Raw genomic sequence first — 23,730 nt, forward strand, 5'->3', positions numbered from 1 at the left:
GAAAATGGATAATTATTGTGTATATTGCATGATTTTACTCCCAGCTACCAGTATGAAAGCTGTGTTTACTAACAAGAAAATTTACCTTTGTTAAGTTTTCCATAATGATAGTTATAAAATCCATGTAAAATATGTCTTGGTGCAGTACGTATAAATAAATATACTTTCCACAGTGTGGTATAATTTTTCGACATTGCTTTTTTAAGAAGCCTTATTAAAAAGTAGTAGACATTTATTTCATGGATGTTGATTTTTTTTGTCATTAACTCTAATTAAGACACATTTCCTTGATTAAAATCCATTTTAAATATCATCTTGTTATTCAGAATGCTTGAACAGAAAGGAAAATTTAAATTACTGGATAAGCTTTCCAAAGTTTATAATCCATTTTAAATTATGAAAAACTGGATAAATTCTTATTCAGTCCATAAGGAATGAACTCATTTTGACCTCTTCCTCTAGAAATGAATTCCTAAATGAACATTGCTTTCCCATACTCCAAATGAAAACACCACTTTCTCTCTTACCCCTTGTTCATATTCACTAGGTAGCCTAATTGTCCTTAAAATACTCCTTTTATATCTGAAGGGTTTCAGGAATTCACTGAGATTGGTAGACATGTGTGGGAATTCCTCTACCTCTGGTGTCAAATTGTATATCCTCAAAGTGCAGGTCCTAGTACACATTTTCTGTTTATATATATGTTGCTGTTATTATTTCTTGTAATTGCACTTAGAGATCCATGTAGGACACATATATAGATATTTGGATTTTGTTAATGAGAATGTAACCAAGAAGAGACATTTTGAACAGGGAAAGGTTGGAGTAAATACTCTTTTCCCTATTTCTCCCACATTTATCTATTGTTTACTCATTCATTCAAGAAACAGATTATTGAGCACTTCAGTGTTAATGGGATACAAAGATATCTCTTTTGTCTGTGCCAATGAGCACAGACAAAAAAGAAATAAAGAACACCAGAAAGTCTGTTCTCTTTACCCACAGGATCAGGAAAGAGACTGAGATGTCTTGGAATACAGAAACCTTTTAGACAATAACCACCATACAGGCAAACAGTATAGAAAAAAAAAACAAAAAAACTGTAGTCCCTCATGTACCAGCCAACGCTAAGTGGGGAACCTAGACCTCTATCCTTTTACATCTATAAGAGGACATCCTTCTCCCTCCATCCTCTGCTAGGGTGGTATCAGAGAAGCCTGAACAGGGAACCCAGACTTTCCACCACTGCCCAAAGAAAATGAGGCTTGCCCTCATAGTATGTGAAGCCACATGTCAAGTAGTAATGAGACACCCCTTCTCTCTCTGACCTAGACTATGTTAACATAGGCCTAGTGGAAGCCTAAACTCCTACGTCCTCCAAGTAGTAACTGACCCCCCTCCCTACCCTGTGTCACTGGAGACTGAGTAGGAAACCTGGACTTCTATCCCCATCTGACATCAATGAAGTGACTACCCCATACTCTTCACCCACTGGTAGATAGTCAAGAGGAGTCCTGCTAAAATACTAGATTTAAATCTGATCCAAAATATAATAACATAAAACTTAAAATGCCCAGGATACAAATGGAACTCATGTATCACACCAAGAACCAGGAAAATCTTAACCTGAATGAGAAAAGATGATCAAAGATACCAAAACCAAAATAATGCAGATCTTGGAATTATCTGACAAAAATATTTAAGCAGCCACCATAAAAATAGTGCAACAAGCACACACTAACACACTTAAAACAGATAAAAACAGAAGCAGCAAAGAAATAGAAGATACAAAGAATTAAATGAAAATTTTGGAACATAAAAACACAGTAAGTGAAGTCAAAAGCTGAATAGACTCCATGGATTCCACAGCAGATTCAAGAGGACAAAGAGAAAAAAATAGTAAACTTGAAGATAGAATAGAAATTACCCAAATTGAACAACAGAGATAAAACTCACTGAAAAAAAATATATCAGTCTTATGGACATGTGAGACTATAGCAGAGCTAATATTCATGATGTTAAAGTCAAGAAGGAAAGGAGAAAGAGGGTGGGGCTGAAAAAGTATTCATAGAAATAATAGCCAAAATGTTCCCAAATTTGCCAAATAACATAAACATACAGATTCAAGCTGAGAAAACCCTAAATGGGATAAACCCAAAGAAATCCATGCCAAGATACATTACAAACTGAAAACTGCAGGCCAAAGCGGGGGTGGGGGGGAACATTGAAAGTGGTGAGATATAAGACACCACTATATAAGGAAAAATAAAACAATTTGAATGACATCATCATCAGAAACTACCTAGACCAAAAGAAAGTGACATAATATTTTCAAATGCTGAAAGAGCACTGTCAACTGAGAATCCTATATCCAGTGAAAATATCCTTCAATAATAAAAGGGAATTAAGATATGCTCAGATGAAGGAAAACTAAGGGGATTTGTCAACAGCATATCTATCCTAAAAGAAGTTTCTGAAACAGGAAGGAAGGAAATAATAAAAGAAGGAATCTTGGAACATCAGAAAGAAAAAAAGAACAGTACAAGTAAAAGTATAGGTCACATCCAGGATAACACACTACATTTATTTGTTGTGTTTCTGTATTCTCTTAACTGTGACAATTTTTTGGTCTTTCCTTGAATTTGCATTTTTAATAAACTCCCTAGGTGGTTTTCAGGTGGTAGAATTTGAGACCCATTGCTGCTAAATTCAGAGGCTGATCCAGGCATTTCACTGACCCATAAACTCTTTAAGAAGCACGTTGACTGGGGGAACTTTCCCTTACTTGAGTAGTAGCTTGAACTTTGCTTCCCAAGTCATGCTGGTCAGGGACCCAGAAAAAAAAAAAGGCACACTTGGGGAATTCTGGAGAGAATTTAACAAAACTACCCCTCATAGAGGTGTAGTCAGGGTTAAGGTAACAAACAGAGGATGCTAAAGTAACCAAGAACTAGCACTAGCAAGAATTGAAAAGTTTTACTCTTCTTGGGAATTAAAGGGAATAGGAATTTATCCAGGAGTAGCAGTAGTCAGAGATACACAGTTATGAAGAACCCAGCCCTGCCAGAACCACAAGGCCCCGAAGCATGGAGGAAATACAGGAAGACACACCCAAAGCTTTACCTCCTACTACTCTATATACTACTCTATATATGCTGGTGCCTCACATTGGTAGAACTGAAATGGAAGGGACCAAGAGATAAGGAACTGAGTGATAGAGTCCCAAACCATAGTGGAAGACTGTGGTGGAGAATGAATGGATCTGGGGGTGAGGTAAAGGGGGAGTAGCTAGCACTGTTTTAAGCAAAATGCCAGAGAAATAACCTGATTACTGTCCTTGGGTTAAAAAGCCAAAACGAGTTGAGTGTGGTGGCTCATGCCTGTAATCCCAGCACTTTGGGAAGCCAAGGTGGGCGGATCACAAGGTCAAGAGATCAAACCATCCCAGCCAACATGGTGAAACCCTTTCTGTAGTAGAAGTACAAAAATTAGCTGGGTATGGTGGCGCATTCCTGTAGTCCCAGCTACTCTGGAGGCTGAGGCAGGAGAATTGCTTGAACCTGGGAGGCAGAGGTTGCAGTGAACTGAGATTGCGCCACTGCTCTCCAGTCTGGCAACAGAGTGAGACTCTGTCTCAAAAAAAAAAAAAAAAAGCCAAAACAAAACACTTTTGTGCCAGTATAAATGGACAGCACTCATTTTATGACTAAATCTATCATGCGTTAAAGAAACATTCAATATATTTAACTAACAAATAACTTTAGTTCAGTTTTCTCTTCACAAAGCCACTTCTGAAACCTAGTTGGCACCTAATGTATGTGTGATTTTACCAGTAAGGTTTCTAATTCCAGTTTTATTTTTCTGGTCAGGAAATTTACATTATTATGTTAATTTAATACAAAGTCTCCAAGGCTTGTAGCAGATCATCCCTACCTCAAGGTCAAAGCTAGAATTCAGCCATCTATAGGTAATATGTCAAAAGATGCTGTCCCCTTATTCTGATAGTAAGAGGGGTATTCAGGCCTTTAACAGTAGATGTTTGACTTTTAGGCCATTCAAATATATAAATCAGTGGGTTTACCACTATTGTATTAAGCAGTGACCACTTGTTTCCTCTTGCAGAGAACATCATGGGAATGCTATGCAGCCCTCTGTCAAGGATAACAGTGGTAGCCATGGCTCTCCTATCAGTGGAAAACTAGAAGGCATCTTCTTCAGCTGCAGCACTGAATTCAATACTGGAAAGCCACCCCAGGATTCACCTTATGGAAGATACAGGTTTGAGATTGCCGCAGAAAAACTTTTTAACCCCAACACTAACTTATACTTTGGGGACTTCTACTGTATGTACACTGCTTATCATTATGTGATTCTTGTTATTGCTCCTGTGGGATCACCAGGAGATGAATTTTGTAAGCAGCGCCTTCCTCAACTAAATTCTAAGGATAATAAATTTTTGACCTGTACAGAAGAAGATGGGGTGCTGGTTTACCACCATGCCCAGGATGTCATTTTAGAAGTCATTTACACTGACCCTGTGGATCTTTCTCTGGGCACCGTGGCAGAAATCACTGGTCATCAGCTCATGAGTTTGTCTACTGCAAATGCAAAGAAAGATCCCAGCTGCAAAACCTGTAATATCAGTGTTGGACGTTAATGCCCACTTTTCTTATTCTTACTCAGCCCCTTTTCCTCCATTAGGAGCATTGGTCCTGTTGTCCATTTTCATCACCAGATGTTTTCCACTGAAGCATGCACATGCCACTGTCACCAAAAACGAACTACCACTTTCCAAATTCCATTCAGAGCCATTTTAGTGTTTTCCTATTCCCTACCCCTCCCACTACTTTCAATGATGAAATACCCTAAGTTCTCCTTCTGACACTTTATTGCCTAGATGCTGCAATGTTTTTATGTTTCCTTTATGCCAAACATAACAAAACAGTTATATAGACCGCTTTAGCAAAGTACACAATAATGGCTTATAAATGGTGTTTAAATATGCATTCATTTTAATCTACTGAACAAATATTGGGATAACTCCAAACCGCATGAAAGGGTGTAATTGCAGCATGAGTTAAATCTTGAAGCCTAGAATTGTCAGCACTTCCAACTTCTTGTTTGACAGTGTTATTTATGTTATTTATATTAGCTAACAGGAAACAACTACTGTGTTTCAACATAATAAATATAATAGAAAAATATTTTATTTGTATTGTTGTATAAAATATTTACAATCATATAGAATATATAGAGTTACATTTTAATAGCAATTGTGTACATGTCACGAAACCATTTCCCTTATCAAAGATGTAATTTGTAAACCTCAAATAGTTGTGTATCTGTCCTGTTACAAGTAGATGACTTCAATTAAACAAATGTATGAAGGACATTATTCTGATTCATAAAAGTTATAAAATATTAGGTAAATACAGAGAAAACAATAAGCCTCTGAAATAGTCTGTTTCTGAAATAGTCAATAGTCTTCCCATCCAAACTATAAGAAAATGTGAATTTCTTCAACATCATACTTAAATGTTACAGAAAAGAGAAATACAAACAAGGTTGGTACATGAGGGAAAATGTTGACCTTTTACTTCCTTTTACAAAAATGAAAATAATAAACATGTTTTAGTATAAAATAACACAAAATGATATACACTAAAGTTGATGAAGCAAATAAATATTCTGGCTTCTTTTTCAAGGTATCAGGGCAATTTCCAAACCTTTCATTTTGTACAGAAGGAAGAATAACTACAGCTCATGGGAAATGTTTTGACTTTACAAAGTATAGATGTTGGAACATTAAGAAAAATGTATATTCCCAATGAAAAAATAGTTATATCATCTTATAGTAAACAAAAAGATTAGCAATAATACTATGGACATATTAGATTATATACTGCAGACACATATCTATCCAAAATACCTATTTTAAATTTTTAATACAATATTTTATTTTAATATAAACATCTGTCAGTTATAGACAAAGATAATAATTCACAAAGTACATGCTATCAGAATGAACTTTGGTAACCAGAAATGTAAAATTTCAAATAACAGATAAAATAATGTGTTATTTTTATAGAGAAATAAAAAAAATAGCAGTAACACAATCTAGGTTATTTTAGGGTACTGAGAGCCTAGCAGACTTAAGGGACAAGGTAGTAAATGTTTTATCACTCAAAAATCCATTAGAAGTTTCAAATAAATTACTTTCTTGCTAGGTACATTCCTTCCTACTTGAAAAGCAGAATTTCTTTTCCTCCTCTGATTGATTTTTAAAAATCATGCTCTTTTCCATACATCAACATAAACAATCTTTGGATACTAAATAAACTTTCCCTAACAAGCATCCTAGCTATGTTATTTAGATTTGATAAAATATTAGACATTTTTTAAAATACTTGTATTGACTATGAGTTTTCTGCTTGGCATGGAGGACACTGAATTTTTTCCCAATTATAAGGCTACCTGTTGTATCCTTCCCCCCATTTAAATCCCTTCTCCTTGTATATAATTAAACTTGCTATTCCTTCTTGAAAACAGCTAATACTACCACTAAAGTGCTTCCATTTTCATTGTGTCAAAACTACTTAGCAAGGATGGCAGAGGAAAATAAACTTTACTTTATATCATGGGTGAAAGTGATCATAACATTTCCTGAACCTCAAATAGTTTTGGCCACATCTTGCTTGCTGATGAGGACCTCTAATAGTCTCAGTTTGGCTTTTATGTGCTTATATTCGTAATACTCATCTGCCATTGGTATCCTATCTTCCTTTTGTGGACTTCTGCAAAACAAAAATACATTTATTAGTTCACAATAAATCAAGTCATTATTAAATATTCTTTTATAATTCATACATGAGAAAGTATACTGTGACAGCTTCCACTTGGTTTTTGCATCATGTCTTCTTTTCCTTCCCTTTCACCTTCATTCACTCCTTCTTCCATGTGTTACTAAACTTCTAAATAACAGTAACCTTTGAAAACTTGAATGTCATAAGTGTTTTGCAAATATGTGGCTAGTGCTTAGACTTACAACAATGGAGTAAGTGAAAAGATCTAAGGAGAAACAAACAAACAAGAAATAGAACTTTCAAGGCATTCTTTGTCCTGTCATTCTTCCATTATCTGCCACAGCCCTACACCTGTACAAAATGTTCAGCCTTAATAGAGTTGTCAAAAATTTTAACCTGAAAATACTACAGAAATTTCATTATAAAAATCATTTATAAACTTATGGTAACAAGAAAAGCATTCAGGGTCTGTCTTACAAACTTGAAACGTTTCCAGATTGTCTTGTAATTGTAATACCTATCTCTGCTAATATGTAGTAGAACCACTGAGCTGATCCTTGATTGAAGTAATTTATGAGAGTCTAAATTGTGGTGGTTCTCTTCTGTACACTAATTCTACTAAGGCTAGACATGTAACAATGCATAGATTTTTATACGTATGCATACATATACTCTTGCTGTTTACTTGGAAGAATAACTTGGTAATATCAGGAGTTAAAACCATTTGCCTTCCCACAAAAATATGTTGTCAAGATACGTTTTCTAAAGGGAATAATTGTGACAGGGTCTCAGAAGACTCTTGTTTTCTTGGTTAATAAGATAGCCAATTGCTTTGAAAACATTTCCACGCAGGACTTTGAAATTCAAGGGGTAGAGGACACAGATATAGTCACCACAATTACAACTGAATATAACCACAAATATTCTCTAACATTAGTATGACTGAAACCGGGTAAATAGCATATATTTAATGTTTTATCTTTAGCTCCCTTCTATTTTTCCCAGTAATGATAAAGAGATATTTCTATCTCTTACCAAATAAAAAACAAGCTAATCTATACAGATTAAGAATATAGTATCTACTTGTATTTCAACACTATTTATTGCCCTGCAATTTCTAGTACAGAACTCAAAACAGTATACAAATCCATAGACAGCATTCTTCTTGACTATTGTCTAAAGTATATAACATAAATCCTTTGTCTCCATTCTGTGTTATGAGTCAAACTTATCATAACTGGATGTCTGAATATCACCTTAATTTGTATAAATAGATCTAAGTAAAGAAATTGTCTAATTATTACAGAGAAACATTAATAATCCATTATGTAATTTTCCCTAGTTTTGCATATTCCATTTTGGCTAATAAGAGTGCTTTGACAAGAATGGAAAGTTTTGCCAAGTCTTTCCTGAAGCAGTTTCCCCATTATATAAAACATACTAAAGTGCTTAGCACAGTTCCAAGCTCATAATTATTAATAATAATGTAATATCTATATGATTCTCATGCCTCTTGTATGGCAAATATTACCAAGAATATTTATAGTGCCTTAAACATTTTAGTAATCCATTTGCATGGTTATTTTACCTTACTGATACTTAGGCCTTCCCAATAAAATGTCTTAGATAAACAAAATTAAGGTCCATATTTCCTAGCCACTCAACTGTTTGATTTTAGTTGTAAAAGATCATCACTTGTGCATTTGGTTGAAATATATCACCACAAGGGGGCATACAACTTCATAGCCATATATAGGCTTATCTGAAGTGGGTTTAAGACTCATAGGTGCAGTGGAACACCATACCTAGAACATAACTAACTTCCCTGTACGACAAAAGCATACCAAGTGGCACTGCAGATCCACTAGGCAGAACTAGTAGCACACTGGGAAGTTCTCAAACCCCTTACGATAGATTCCTGGGTTCAAATTGCTAAAAATATAAATTTATTCAGGGAACTCAAATTTATGAAATGAATGTATGCACATCTTAAAGTGTCATTTCTCATATGTAATGACTGTTTAGATTTAGAATATTTGATAACATCTCCACAAATATTTCCCTGAATGAAAAATTCCCATAGAATACCTTTAATCCAAAAGAGGCAGAGATCAGGAACTTTATAGTGCAAGTCACATATTTATCCAAGGTATAATAATAGCAGACAGTCCAGACAAAGTTACTACTCCAAGGAATGTTTTACAAGGAATGTTACATGAACATTTTATAAAAGAAAAAAGGATTTTATAAAAGAAAAAAGGAAAAGGAAAAATAATAACAAATGCTTTATGTTCTAAATTTATGAGCCACATAACATTTCTCACTAGATTAGTTAACATCACCATAAAGGTAAGTTGGACTTTTGCAATCAACTTGAAAGGAAGATTCCAACTAGAAAATAAGTCGATACATCTGTGTTGGCTGAATGCAAAAAGCTTTTCACTCAGTAGGTCCAGTCCCAGAGAATATCCCAGTAGGCTAAAATGGAAAACCTGCCAGGGACTAAGGTGAGTAGACCACACAATTCATGTATTTATGTTGAGATTTATTGTGCAAAGTTAGAGATTTTTAGAGTTTAACTTTTATTTTTTACAGATTGATGTCATACCTGACAGCTACCATGTCCCATAAAACATCCCTAATATTGGCAATATTAGAATGTTGCATTGGACAAATCCTGAGTCTAAGCCAGTGTGAAAATGATATACATTTTGTAAAAAGTCACCATTCCTGCAAAAAATTGCAGGTCATTTTTAACAGTAATTCTCTAGGAAGTATTAGCTTTAAAAATCTCTCTGCCCACACGTACCTTCCTGTTTGTTTAAAAAACTGTTCTTCAAATTCTCTTAAGGCTTTCCGCAGTCTCTTCTTGTCAGCCCTAGTTTCTCGGAGATGGTCAAGAAGTACAGGCCTATATAAGGTAGAATATTTGTCATTACTGGGCACTGGCATAATTGAGAGATCATCGTGAGCAGATTTATCTGTCCAGCCAAAAAAGCATACTACGATTGAAAAGTGTTCTGAGCATAAGAGTGTCTTTTGGGTAAATATGACACACATAGAGCCTGACCATAGGCAAGCACATAAGCAGGGAAAATTACCTGATGGAAAAAATATCACAAGATATGGGAAAGGACAGACAAGAGGCAAGCAGATTGATTGAATCCACTGAAAGAACTGGAAAGGGTAACAGCAATATAGATGGATGAGGGAAGGGATATTTTGAAGGAATACTCATCAGCATTTGGTGATAGACTGAACATAAGAGATACAGAGGAACAGCTTTTAAAGAAAATTCTATTCTTAATCTAGAGAAATAAGTGTAGGAATATTAGGAGAATGGCATAACCCCTGTGAATGAAAATAAGACCTAGAAGAAAGCTATAGTTACATTGTGAATTCTACTCACTTCATTCTACCAAGATGAGAGAAAAGTCATACACGCTAGACCAGGAATGTGGTATACACAAGCAGACCAAACTCATGTATGGTTTCAGAGATTCTGTGAACTTGAAATTATATATGGGCTTTCTCTTAAAACAATTCTGTTGGTTTCAAAAAAGTCCAACACCCCTTGAAAAGTTAGGAATAACTCCTTTAGAATCACCACCAAAAAAAGGGTTTTCTGCTTGCTTTCTCTGATAGACACTTCTGTCAAATTAAATTAAATAAACTAAATCTCATAATCTGGGCTGTAAGATACAAACCAAAGAAGGCCAGATTATCATGAGGAATGCCAGCTACTGAATAATGATAATAATAATGATGATATTAATGAAAATCCAAATGGCTTTTATCTGAAGGGCCATTTAAGAGACAAAGGGCAAGTTATTTGCTTACTACCAAGTGGATTTCTAGTGGAAAAACTATCTCATCTAAATGTAAGAGTCTAGGATAAAGGCCCTGAGAACTGTTGACCCACCCCTTTGAATCCAGCATTTTCAAAGGCCAGCTCTGCTTCATATGCTGGTATCAGATCAGAAGGAGTTAAGAGGAGACTCTACACTTAGGATTCATACTCACATGGTAGCCTCATGTAAATTAGACATGGAGAGAGCTGGTGGTTTTACTTCTTTCTTTTCATCTGGTAGAAGGGCCCTAACAGGCTCAGTCTCATTAGAGTAGGTGAAGTGGTCACCAACAGGAAGGTGAGATGCTGGATCTGGCAAAGAAGGTTGTTGGCTTCCCTGTGGATGGTCTTCATCAGAGTCCTCTTCCTCCTGCTTATCACAGGCAGAGTTAAAGAAAGTAAGTCACGTAATGCTCAGTGCCTCTTGAGGAAACAAACAAACAAAAAATACGGGAAGGGGAACCATAAATCAATGCCATGAAAACCAGTAGGTGACCCAAATGCCTACTGAGAACTGGGATGGAAGCAACCAAGAAGAGTTATTCCTCAGTTTCATTAAAAACCTGCAGAAGTTAATGAGCAAAAAGGCAGCAGCTATGCTGGGCTAAAACTTAACTCACCAAGTTCATCTGTGTCTTCTGGGCCAATGAAGGCACAGAGCATTAGGATATGGTCCAGTCTGGACTATACTATCAAGTGGTTCCTCCCTTTCACTCAGACCTTCTGGGCTCCAGCTTAATACTTGTGACATGAGTTAAGATGAGGTGGACTACAGACAACTTTTATCCTCCAGAAATACCCCAAGTCAGGTCCCAGTGGGGATCAACATTCAGATACAGAGGATACTCAGAAAATTGACAAGTTCAGGGGAGAGCTATTGGAAAGCCAAAGCAAAGTGGGGTTACTCCTCAACCTGTTCTGATAATTCTTATCACAACTAGAAGATTCTCTTGCAAGAAATATAAGAACTCTACTACATTTTAAATTATGCTTCCATAATGGGAAAATTCCAAAGACTGAATTATTATTCTCTTAATGTCTTTAAAAATATGGAAGTATAATCCATCTCAAAAAATGTGGAAGTATAATGTACTCAAGCATACTTAAATTTATATTTGTTAATATTTATTCTTTTTTATATTGGTATCTTGAACAAGTAACTGTTTTGATATTGATGGAGTAGGATTTGTGATGCTTTTCTAGTTCTGTATTCCCATAAATCATTCTTTACTAAAAGTAGTCTAACTCAATTTCAGTACTTATATTTTCTATTGAAATAAATCTTTTCATATCTTGTATAGTATGGTCAAATGGTACCAAAAACAAATGTTGCATTATATCAAGAATATATTGTTAATTTTCTGATTAAAGGAAAAAATTAACCAACACACAGAACAGAAAGGCTCTGTTTTGTCTAGCTGTGTTACAAATTAGAAAATGCCAAACTGAAATCTATCAATTTCTTTTCACCCAAGCTAATGAAAGCAAATGTTAAAATTGGCTCTAGACATACAAGTACTATATGTTCCTATTTTACAATAGTTCTAATATCAGCACTGTTAAGTATAGTAATGGGGTTAGAGAAGACCAATTTTTCACTTTTTGAAATGACACCTGGCCTTGATAGCAGTATATACTGCCATGAAGGGTCTTTTATAACTCTAGTACTACTATGTGACATCATGTTAACTACACATCAGTACAAAGTAACAGCATGCAAGTATCCTGACTTACAATTGTTGGAATAAGGGAAGGCGTTGACAAGATTTGCTTGATAATTCTGTATCGGTCATAAAGCGGCTTTATGAGGTTCTTGTCTTGCTTAGTTACCTGAGAAACGTGAAATTATTATTCTTCTCTCAGACAAGAATGAAAACATCAATATTTTTAGCAGACAAAAAGCCTCAAAGTAAAGGATTATAATACTATAATGCAACAGTTATCATGAAAAGGAAAGTCATTTATTTTTTATTTATTTATTTATTTATTTATTTATTTATTTAGAGACAGAGTCTCACTCTGTCACCCAGGCAGAGTGCAATGGCATGATCCCGGCTCACTGCGACCTCCAAGCAATTCTCTTGCCTCAGCCACCCAAGTAACTGGGACTACAGGCACGCACCACCATGCCTGGCTAATTATTTTGTATTTTTAGTAGATACAGGGTTTCACCATGTTGGCCAGGTTGGTCTCAAACTCCTGACCTCAAGTGATCGGCCTGCCTCGGCCTCCAATTATAGGTGTGAGCCACTGTGCCTAGCCAGAAAGTCATTTACAAGATACTATATGTAGCACATGCCAGTTTTTTCTTGGAAAAGTTTCTTAAAGCATACGTCCAAGTTTAGGAATGTGATTTTTGGAGGAGTCTGAAATGCGTAAGTGTTAGGGAACCTCTTCCTTAATGACTTCTTCATTCTTAAAAAACCAGTCCAGACATTGATTTTTCTTCTGAAACATATATTTTATCTAGACTTTCCTGATTATATGTAGTCACAAACACCAACGTTGTACAGGTCTTCATTACTACATGCTTGTATTATATACTAGGTTATGACTAGTTGTGATATAAATGAAATTATTTTGGACAAAACATTTAACTTCTCTGAGTCCTCAAGTTCCTACCTATACAAGAAGGAGGTTGGAGTTACCAATATCCTTCCATTAAAAAAATGTATAACCTCTTGATCCACTAATATATTCTATACCCCTCTGCTGTAAGACCCATCCCTAATCGCTATTTTCAGTGGATCACATTGTGCATAAAAATTTAAATAGCTTCCTATCTATCCATCTATCTATCTGTCTATGTATCTGCCTATTTATCCAAAGTGACCAAACTCCTTTGCTTGTATTGGTTTTTTTCCTGCTTTGTATTCTGCATTAATTTTCTGCATGTCTAGTAAACATAGCTTCCTACTCTAGTCCAGTGATATACACTTGGCAAGTAGTGGGAAGGGAATAGTAGAAATAACTCATGGAATAATCACCCAGGCATCTTTTATCAAAGTACACACACCCAAGCATGCCAGATAGATCTGCCATCCAGATCGGTCTCCCTTGAAAGAAAAGAAAATGTCTCAAACATGTGTTACACTTCCCAATTATCCTCATGCTCACAACTCCCATCCCAATTGCAAACCATTCTGGCCCGTATTGATCTACCTTTTCTCTCAACTTCTTATCTCATTATCTGAGTCTTAACTGTTTTCTTTGTTTCAGTATTGTCTGCCCAAATAAATGATTCTTGAGGAGAGAGATCGTATCACATACTTCTTTAAATTCTCACAGTACCCAACACATTCCCATTCCTACTACTAAGCTATCAACACAGGTTTATATGAAAAAAGGACTCTAATTTTTAGCAATCTTCTTTTAAGTCCCATACGCTGTGACCTAAGTCTCGCTTCCCTCTATAGAAGCCTGTTAAGTATTGCTTAAATAACCTCAAGATCTTTTCATTTTCTAACCCAATCATTTTTTAAACACTTTTATTCATAATACATCTTTCCATGAAAAAAAAAACCCAACAAGTTCCCATCAAAATCTATTTCATGGGATTTTAATAGATGACAGAAGGAAAAAAATCTCAGTCTGAGTTCAGGAAACATGGAAATAGTGGTTTTTTAATGTAATATCTTACTGGGACTTACAATCCATAGAAAGTATTTCAGAAAATGATGCATTTAACTAGTATTGGAATCTCTCCATTGCAATTTGATTTTTGTGATTTAATATATTCCCCAGATTCTAGAAAAGCTAAATTTAATTCTAAAAGAAAAAAGTAACCAAAACACATGATAGAATGATGAATGCCATTATAGAAAAGTATCTTCCATAGATGCTGGATAAATATTTGGGAACACATACAATGTATGCACTGCTTTTTCACTTTGATTCCATTGTCTTCCTCTTAAGATTATTATCAAAGCAATCCCTGAGGAAATGTGAGGGTTCCATACCCTCATGCATAGTAAGTACAAAACACTGTGAAACCTCTAAGTCTACAAGTGCTCATCCTCAGATAGAGGACAGGAAAGCAGATTGCCTGAGGAAGGTTAGTAGTGGGATTATGTGCCAGGAGCTGTTTTCTACTCACAGAAAAGCTATAGGCCTGCAAAGTGATCTTCATAAAGGAAACTGAATCAAGGTAAGCTCTGCAGGATACCCCAAATCTAAGGGGGCAGAAATACATTAGACTTTGCTGTTATTCTTCAGCCACTTTCTGCTAAGAATCAGATCTAATTTTCTCCTCTGAATTCAATGGCTGTCTCTTTCTGAAGTGCATCCTTCCTCCCTAATTCTATAGTTGCTGCTGGCTGTAGTATGCAAGATATATCTATTTTTTCATTTTTGTTATATGAATGAAGGAAACAAGGTTTCCTTTATGTTTTCGGTTACATGTTGAATAACCTAAAACAGCCAAAGAGAGTTATGAATGTATTGTCATAATTTAAAGATAAATAAAAGGAGATAAACTTTAAAAGATGATTATTCTTCCAGTTTCTCCATTTTTATAGTATCGGGGTAAAACTAAGAGGAGGTTGAACAAGACAGGACCATATATAGGACAAAATTTGATATGATTTGTTTATAGCTTGGCAACTTTGCCATATGAAAACTCCTGGCCCCCTATCAGTGATTATTTGAATCATCAAGGTCTGGAAATAAACTGGCTTTCCAAGAGACATAACTGCTACTGAGGGTCAGTCCAAATTAGTTTGTTTCTGGGTCCTGGTCAGAAAGTTGTTTAGGAAAAAGCTGCCATAGCTTCAGCACTTCTACCACCTTGTTTTCCTTTCCCCCATGGGACTGGTGCCATGTATTCCTGCACAGTAAGCCACAGAAATTTATAAATAAAGTCATTACAATTATCCCCATAAATGAGATCTCTCTTAAGGAGAGAAGTAAAACTGACATTCTCTTCTCTGGACAGTGAGCAATAGAAATCATGCTTCTTAGCTTTAGGGACTCAAGTCCTGCCAAGATTTTCCTGTCTAAGTATCCCCATCGCCTTATTGAGGGAGGCACTATATGTAAGCAAGTCTGACTGTTTAAATTAAACAATCAAACAAGATGGAAAGTCAGTACTGGATATTATCATAGAAAGCAATTGCTAAAGAGAATGTTTTGGTCAATTTAGATGTCCAAGCCGGGAATTGAAGGTTAATATTTGTCTTGAAACCAGAGGACATGAGTTCAGATAACCAGCTTCAAAACTTATAAACTGTTTTTAACATTACAAAGATGTAATATTTGAACCTCAGTTTCCTCATATGCATAATGATGATCACTTTTAATAAGTTTTATATGTAAATGTTTCTGGATTAATAACACACATACCAAATGTTATTTGAGCTATCAAACTAGTTGACTTGATGTTAATGTCAATGCTATCCATTAATAAAAAAGAATATCACAGTGCTATTGAATAATTTTTTTTAAAATAAAAGAGAATGATAAGCTATGTATTGATATAAAAAGCTATCCAGAATATACAAAGTAAAAAGGATGCATAATTGTATAGACTGCTCCCTTTTGTCTAACAGAGGCAAGTTAAGATATATATTGGGGCCAGGCATGGTAGCTCACTTCTGTAATCCCAGCACTTTGGGAGGCTGAGGTGGGAGCATGCCTTAAGGCCAAGAATTTTAGACCAGCCTGGGCAAAAGTGAGAGCTCATCTCTACAAAAAATTAAAATAATCAACCAGGCATGGTGTTGCACACCTGTAGTCCCAGCTACATGAGAGGCCAAGGTGGGAAGATCACTTGAGCTCTGGAGTTTATGGCTGCAGTGAGCTATGGTTGTGCCACTGTACTCCAGCCTGAATGATAAAATGACACTCTGTCTCTATAAAAAAAAAAAAAAAGGAATGTATATTGATAATTTCTTGTATATGTTTTACATAGAAACTCCAAAAAAGACACACAAGACATTAATAACAATAGTTACCTGTTGGGGGTGGGAGATCTCAGAGCTGGAGATGGCAGTTGGTTTTGGAAGTAGTCTTTTTACCATTTTCTGTTATATATTTTCTTTTTGAACTATGTGAGAAAGTATTACCTATTCAATAAATTATTTTTTAAAAAAGAAGGATAAATAGGAAAGCAGAAAGTTTGATGGGATCTTCCTTTTCATGCCCTTTAAGTCTACTGTCTTTCCAACTAACAACAAGCTGCTAATAAGTTATTAATTTTGTATTGATTTTTTCAAGATAAAATGTATACTTTCTAAAAATCTGCTTTCATCCTCAGAGATGCTACAGTTGATGAGAGGCCAGAAGAAGTAACTGCCATTACTCATCCCCTTGGTAATTTGAGCTGTGCACCTGACACCACCTACAGTTCTTAGAAAGGTCAATATTGATATATATGCCAGCACCAGTTCAGTATTTCCAAAAGAAAAGGACATAAAAGACATAAATAGGCACTACAGTTCAGCTCAGGGCATGACTCATTCATTTCCAGTGTACAGCCATGCCCTGTAACCCAGAAGTGATTATCTCTAAAAATCATCCACAGATAAAACAGGAAGAAAATTACTCACTGGCAGTATCTGAACCAACAAGGCAATGCTATAGGATTTATCAGCCTTAGTATGGTCTGTGACTAAATGCCAAATGCAGAAATTATGGAAAGAGTCATAATAAAGTCTCTCTAGAAAAGATGTCATTCTTTATCTTGAAATTTTAATATTTAATGCATTTTCAGCAATAAGGCAAGGACCTCAGATGAAAGTCATATGTCTCTTTGAGTTTAAAGAAACAGGACCTAATGAGATGACCTGAAATGCTACTGAGCTCATTGAGGAGTTAGAAATAACACTAGCTGCTATGGGAATACAAAGTTTTCTCTTTGGTCATGCTGTAGCCTCTGGATTCACACTGAATATAGTGACTGACTAGCTACTACATGGTTTACTATATTAAGCTTTCTCAGTACCAATACTCAGCTTTATGTATTTACATTTTCTATTACAGATGCTCTCTGTTTAAAGGGCCTAACTTTAGCCTACTGAAGAGCTATATCATAGGTATATTTGAGGGGGCTTCTGACACTTATTAAATCAATAGATCATTAAAAATAATAGAAATGATTGGCATTTATACTAGGTGACATCCATGCATGAGGAGATTTTTCTCTGATCTTCCGACTCTCATTTGCGTATGTCTATTTGATTTACATGTCTCAGTAAGATGACCAACCATCCCAGTTTGTCCAGGACTGAGGCATTTCCCAGGACACGGGATTTTCAGTGCTAAAAGCAAAAAAGTCTTGGGCAAACTGGGACAATTGGTCACCCTATTCCTGAAAGATATTAAATGTAAAATATCCCAAACTAATCATTTATGTTATATTTTTATCTACAACCCCAGTGTGCTCTTCTAGTTTTCTCTGTATCAGTAAACGCTTTTCTGTGAGTAGAAAACAGCTCCTGGCACATAATTCCACTACTAACCTTCCTCAGGCAATCTGCTTTCCTGTCCTCTATCTGAGGATGAGCACTTGTAGACTTAGAGGTTTCACAGTGTTTTGTACTTACTAAGCATGCATCATCCCAGATTCTTCTTTGCCTTCATTTCCTCCCATCTAATGCTTCAACATGTCCTTTTGATTCTACCTTCAAAATATACTTTGATTGTATCCACTTCTTTCCCTCTCCAAGGCCACCATGCTAATCCAAGCCACCCATTCCATCTACCCTTTTCATTCTTTTCCCTGTGATGTATCCTCCACTTAGCAAGCAGACAGATCTATTAAATGTAATCATGTCATGTCACTTTTCTGCTCTCAACCATTCAACAACTTCCCAATACTTCCCACAGTTTTAAAGGTTCTGTGTGATGGGTTCTAATCTGTCTTTCTGACTTGATATCATGCCATCCTGTTCTCCAACCCTCAACCCCGAGAATTCAAAGTGAACAACAAGGTCTTCCTTTCATCACGGCCTTCATACCTGCAATTCCATCTGTTGAGCATGTTTTCTGCTGCTCCCTTTGACCTGCTGATTCTTCTTTAAATGTCACCTCTTGGCCTTCCTAATCGCTTTATCTAAAGTAGAAACTATACCCATTATTTTCTATCATATCACCTGTTAAATATCCTGCATAGTACTTATCAACATTTTTAATGATTTCTTTTTATTGAGTTGTTTATATCTTGTTGTATCCCCACTCCCAGGACAACATGAACTACATGAGGGCATTGACCCCCCCATGACTTCTATATATTTTTTATTTTTTATATCTAGCATCTATTCTACTTCACAACACATAGTTGGCATTTACATCTTTTTGCAAATGAACTATTGTCCACCAGTCAGTAGGTTTCTCACTTATTGTCACGATAATTATATAAGTAGGTATTACCTGTATTTTACAGATGAGGAAATTGAATCTCAGAGAATCAGTTCACTTGCCAAGTGCCCATGGTTAGAAAGTGGCTGGTTCAAGTGCTGAGTCCTGTTCTAAGTCTACTATATCAATCCCATCTCTCCTCTTACTACCCTTGTTAATTGAGTAGAGAACATAGATTTAGACATTGACCAAGATGCTTTAATAGATACGGTCAAAGTGACTTTAAAATACTGGAAAGACCTTCAGAAGCACTGAAGGATGGAAAACCACAGATGTACCTGAGAGTTTCTGTATATATATGCAAAAGTTACCCACTAACTATCACAGAAGTAGAATCTTGGTGGGCTCAGGGATAGGATGGCTGAGTGGATGAAAACCTTCTCTTCACTCCTCACAACATGTATTTGTTGTTGTTGTTTTAAGACTAAAGGTATTTCATAAAGAAAGATGTGGTCACAGGTCCATTTCTACTTGTAGATCACAAGTCCTTATGTAAATGACTAATCCAGGGGCATATTTTGAGCCTTTTGAGATTTGGAATATGTTGTCACTTTATGATTAATACCAGGTAATACACAATAGAACAGGGAAAGGCAGCATTCTCCTCAAGAAGACTTCATTTGAAAATTAAATATGCTAGTTTGTTCATTCATCTGCTCATTTTTCCATTCACTCGGCAAACATTTATTCAATACCTACTATGTACAGAAAAGGAGGGGTCATGACCTATAAATAGTACTTCCATGTAAGAAGTTCAAGATGTAGTACAAGAAACAGTAAATGGCCTAGAAGATAGAGCTGTGATAGGTTAGTTACATATCTTATTCGAGAACTGAAAGTCAATCACACCAGTCTTAGAGTTGAGACAGGGGACTACAAGAAAGCTTCCCTGGCATAATTGAAATGGAAGCATAGATATGCACGACAAGGAGAGATTAACCAGGTAAATACTAATCAGTCTTTTCTTCTTTGTAAAATATAATAAATCTTTTCTTTGAACTCCACGCTCATATATTCAAATGCCTGACAACTCTATCTAGATGCCTCACAGAGACTTCAAAACTAAGATATCCAAAGCTGAAGACTTGTATTTCAACTTAACACTCCTAAGAAACCCTACCTCTCTATTCTTATTATATAAACACCAAACAATTTTTCTTACTATTTGTAGATCATCCCTGCTTTATTATTTTTAACAAGACATGAAGAAAGGGGCTGTAACTGGAGTCCTTTCCTTTCAGGCAATATGCTTATTTCTTAGTCTTGGGTTCATTTGCTAATTTTGGGGTGCAGAGAGTTGGAGAGAAAGGGATATGATATACCCTGGTGTCCTTGCCATTTACTTCCTATCAATACACAACACTATAACCTCCAGAATGGTGGCTTAGCCTGGCATCATGTGGCACTACTGCTCATGGCCAGTAACCTATCAGGAACTCATCTGAAATTCTGGAGCCAGGCTAATAAAATTGTTTATGTAATGACAAAGTGCTCTGATAAATTGGATGATCTCACCAGCACTGTGTGAACTATAGGGGCCCTCTATATAACAAGACATGGTGATGTACCTTAGAATCCTCCTGGGGAGGAAGTTGCTCTCTTTTCTCCTTCAGGCATGTCAAAACAGCATCTGGAGTCTCTTCTCCAGAGGAGCTTGGCTCCAGGCCCGCAGCTTCCGGCTTCCCATTTTCTCTGGGGACTGTGGGTTGCTCACAGGACAGGTTTCTAGGTTGACCTTTAGGAGCACTCCCTTGTTCTTCTGACAGCTTTAGCTTTAGTTCTAAGAGAAATGCTGTGAGTTATCATAAGCAAAGAGAACCCACTAGCCCTAATAAGAACAGAGAGCCTTTCAGGAATTCCTTCCCCTGATGCCAAATCTGTAGAAATGAACACCAATGATGGCTTTCCACAGGGCAATGGCAACCCTTATAAGCAGAGCCACTAGCATAGGCTCCCAATCAGGTGTGAAAACAGGGCTCTAGAGGCTAAGATCTCATGGAGGTGGAGGATATATATGGCAGTAGCACAGTGGTTTAGATTTCAGAGGAGGAAGAGTTTGCAGAAAAATCAGTGGCACCTGGCCCCACCTGCCATGTACTGTAGCACCTGAAATTCCACACCCAAAGATTTATGTACTTATATTTTGAAGTTGTGGGTTCATCAAGAGCCCCTGTGGAAATGCAAGTAATTCTGCAAGACATTATACATGTAGACACCCAAGGAAATACAGGAGGGAGTGGGAAAGGGTAGATGGGAATGTCAGCCCCAACTTGACAGATTTTGCTATTTTTTCTTATAGTAGCTTTTAAGATCCAGGAATTATTACAATATGGCTTTATATAAACCTAGATAATTTAAAATAAAAAAGCCCCCTGAGACTTATCAAGGAATTACATTTTAGAGTATGCAAGGGTACTGGTTGTTTGAATGAGGCATTTATATTTATTTCTCAATTACATAGCTCATTTTCTTTGTTTGATGTTTGTTTCCTAGTTAGACTTTGTCTTGATGTTTAAACATTACATATTGTATAAACTTGCCACAAATTTACAGTTTAATACCACTGAATTAATATTCCCTTCTAGTTCTTTTTAGTTACTCTCCTTCCAGAAATTTGGAAAAACTCCCATGTCTCTAAGTATTAAAGTTAGTGTGGAGAGAGGAAGAAAATAATTTTTTATTGGTAAATAACAAGTCTCTTAAATGGATTTTAGAGTTAATACTCTCACCACCATCTCCAGAGAAAGACAGAAAAAGGGCACTAGCCCATATGGCAGGAGAACCACATTCTACACCTGGCCCACCACCTTCCAGTTCTGTAACCCTCCCCTCTCTATGAGCATAAATGTCCTCATCCATGCACTGAAGTGTGTGGAGTAAATGATTTCTCAGACCTCTTCTGTTTCTAACATCCAACAATCCCATAACCTAGGGAGGTTAGTGCTCCACATGTTAAAATGTTCCTGGCATTGAAGTGAATCATTCCACTTGGGAGTCTAGAGGTCCTCAGTTTCTTTGTAAGGAGGTTTATTACATGGGGCCAAACAATGACAGAGATACAGGATGCTTTATTTCAAAAGGGAGCTACAGTCTAAGCAGGAAACAAGGTGCAAGAGGGCACAGGTAGAAATGAATCTAAAATTCTCTGGAGCACATTATCACTAGTTTAACTGCTTCCTTTATGAGGAAATAAAAGACCTTTGACTGGCATTTACCTTTGAGCTGTTTACGACCTTTAGCCAAATCATTCATCCATTTCAGGACTTCAGGATTAGAAGTCTTGTCACCATGCGAAGGCTACCAAGGGAAGGAAAAATGGGGGTGGGAGGGAGGGAAGGAGGGAGAGGGTGGGGAAGAAAAAGAGAAAAGGAAAAACAAAATGTGTAAACACCTGAGCCATACAAAGATAGTTTAGGAATATATAAAGCTGGGAGAGAAATTCGGGTGTGAAATTTCTGATGGAGTTGCTTCTGATGAAGTTACCTCTAGAAAACAGTAAATATTCTTGACCTCCTCTACTCTTTGATCATTGCTATGGGCATTATTTCTAAATGTGCCTGGTCACTTAATATTTTTCACATAGTCCTGGCCATGCCAGTGCCCCTGCAGTCAAGCTGTCAGTCACCTTGCAGGTCACCCACAGCCCATATATACCCCATTGCCAGGCCATTTCTGTAGCACTGCAGATGATTGCACTGATACACACCAGTACTTACTACCTTGCTTGTGGCTCACACACATGCTTATGACCATAACCCGTGGGAGAATATTGAAAAACTGGAAGATTTAGCTCTTACCAGTTATATCCTCTAAGCTAAAGAAAGGAGACCCCAGAATCTCTAAAACCTGACAGTATTCCTGAGAAGTCAGTCTGTTAGGGGGATATGCAGATTTCTAACACCTTCACTAGTGGTAGCCAAACATACTGTCCCTCTACCCCCACAGATCAGTAAAAACTGTTCTTAAACAAGTCAAGGCTACCATAGTAACTTACATGCAGGCTCAAGAAAATTAATGGTTACTTTAAATTAAGGATTTACAAGGAACTATAAAATAAGCTTAAGATGACATGATCATAAACATAATAGGCCTGAAATATGTGCATTGTTAATGACCAAATCTAGGGGCTGTCATTTTTTCTTTAAGGATCCACTAAATCCATGTAACAATGGCAGGATGTTGGTGAGAGGAAGGCATAGGAAGATAGGAGATTTTTCAAACTCAAAGGAAAAAACTACTGTGTGACAGGATCATCACATGTACATGAGTCTAGGTATGCTCATTGTAAAACACAAGGCATGATTCTGTCAGTTCTAGAGTGATTTAAAAACCATACATTTTAAGATTAAAATAGAAAAGAAGATTGACAATGATTCTTTCCTGGAAGAACTTGAATAGGAAACTGGTTTCCCTGAGGGATGGCAGGGGGTTGGGGAAGGGGTGGGAGAAAAAAAAAAAAAAAAGCTGGTTTCAGGACCATGGACAGTGACACGTGACCATCAATCCCCACCTCTCTAAAACCGCTTAGCCTAGTCCTGTCTATGGTTTGCTAGAATGATGCACTGTATAGTCTAGTACTTTGGTTTGGGTAGCAGTCTGGTTACATGGACAGCCAGTGTTTTACATTTGGTTTCTCAAAATCCTCAGAAAATTCTCCACTCTGATCTGAGAACACATCTTGTTGAACAATGCTTCACTGGATCTGTTCCACACAGTTATTTC

The 23,730-nt window shown here is 36.5% G+C and overlaps 2 protein-coding genes across 6 annotated transcripts in view; one reads left to right on the forward strand and one right to left on the reverse strand.

The window, feature by feature from the left end:
* The window catches only part of PHYHIPL (phytanoyl-CoA 2-hydroxylase interacting protein like), a 64,418-nt gene extending 57,554 nt beyond the window's left edge, over window positions 1–6,864 (forward strand). The window contains exon 5 of the mRNA XM_003903925.4: window positions 4,123–6,864. Coding sequence (XP_003903974.1) covers window positions 4,123–4,657 — 535 coding nt within the window. The 3' untranslated portion in view covers window positions 4,658–6,864. The remainder of the gene's footprint in view (window positions 1–4,122) is intronic.
* The window catches only part of FAM13C (family with sequence similarity 13 member C), a 140,755-nt gene continuing 122,210 nt past the window's right edge, over window positions 5,186–23,730 (reverse strand). For 4 of the 5 annotated variants that reach the window (XM_017963067.3, XM_017963065.2, XM_017963066.3 and 1 more), the window contains 6 exons: window positions 22,224–22,305; window positions 20,577–20,788; window positions 12,388–12,483; window positions 10,827–11,026; window positions 9,613–9,714; window positions 5,186–6,794 (listed from right to left, as the gene is read on the reverse strand). In XM_017963067.3, coding sequence (XP_017818556.1) covers window positions 6,671–6,794; window positions 9,613–9,714; window positions 10,827–11,026; window positions 12,388–12,483; window positions 20,577–20,788; window positions 22,224–22,305 — 816 coding nt within the window. In that variant the 3' untranslated portion in view covers window positions 5,186–6,670. The remainder of the gene's footprint in view (window positions 6,795–9,612; window positions 9,715–10,826; window positions 11,027–12,387; window positions 12,484–20,576; window positions 20,789–22,223; window positions 22,306–23,730) is intronic. The other variant, XM_003903927.4, reaches the window with a different exon arrangement.

This window comes from Papio anubis, chromosome 11 (assembly GCF_008728515.1).
Source record: "Papio anubis isolate 15944 chromosome 11, Panubis1.0, whole genome shotgun sequence".
In the NCBI taxonomy this organism is placed as follows: domain Eukaryota; kingdom Metazoa; phylum Chordata; class Mammalia; order Primates; family Cercopithecidae; genus Papio; species Papio anubis.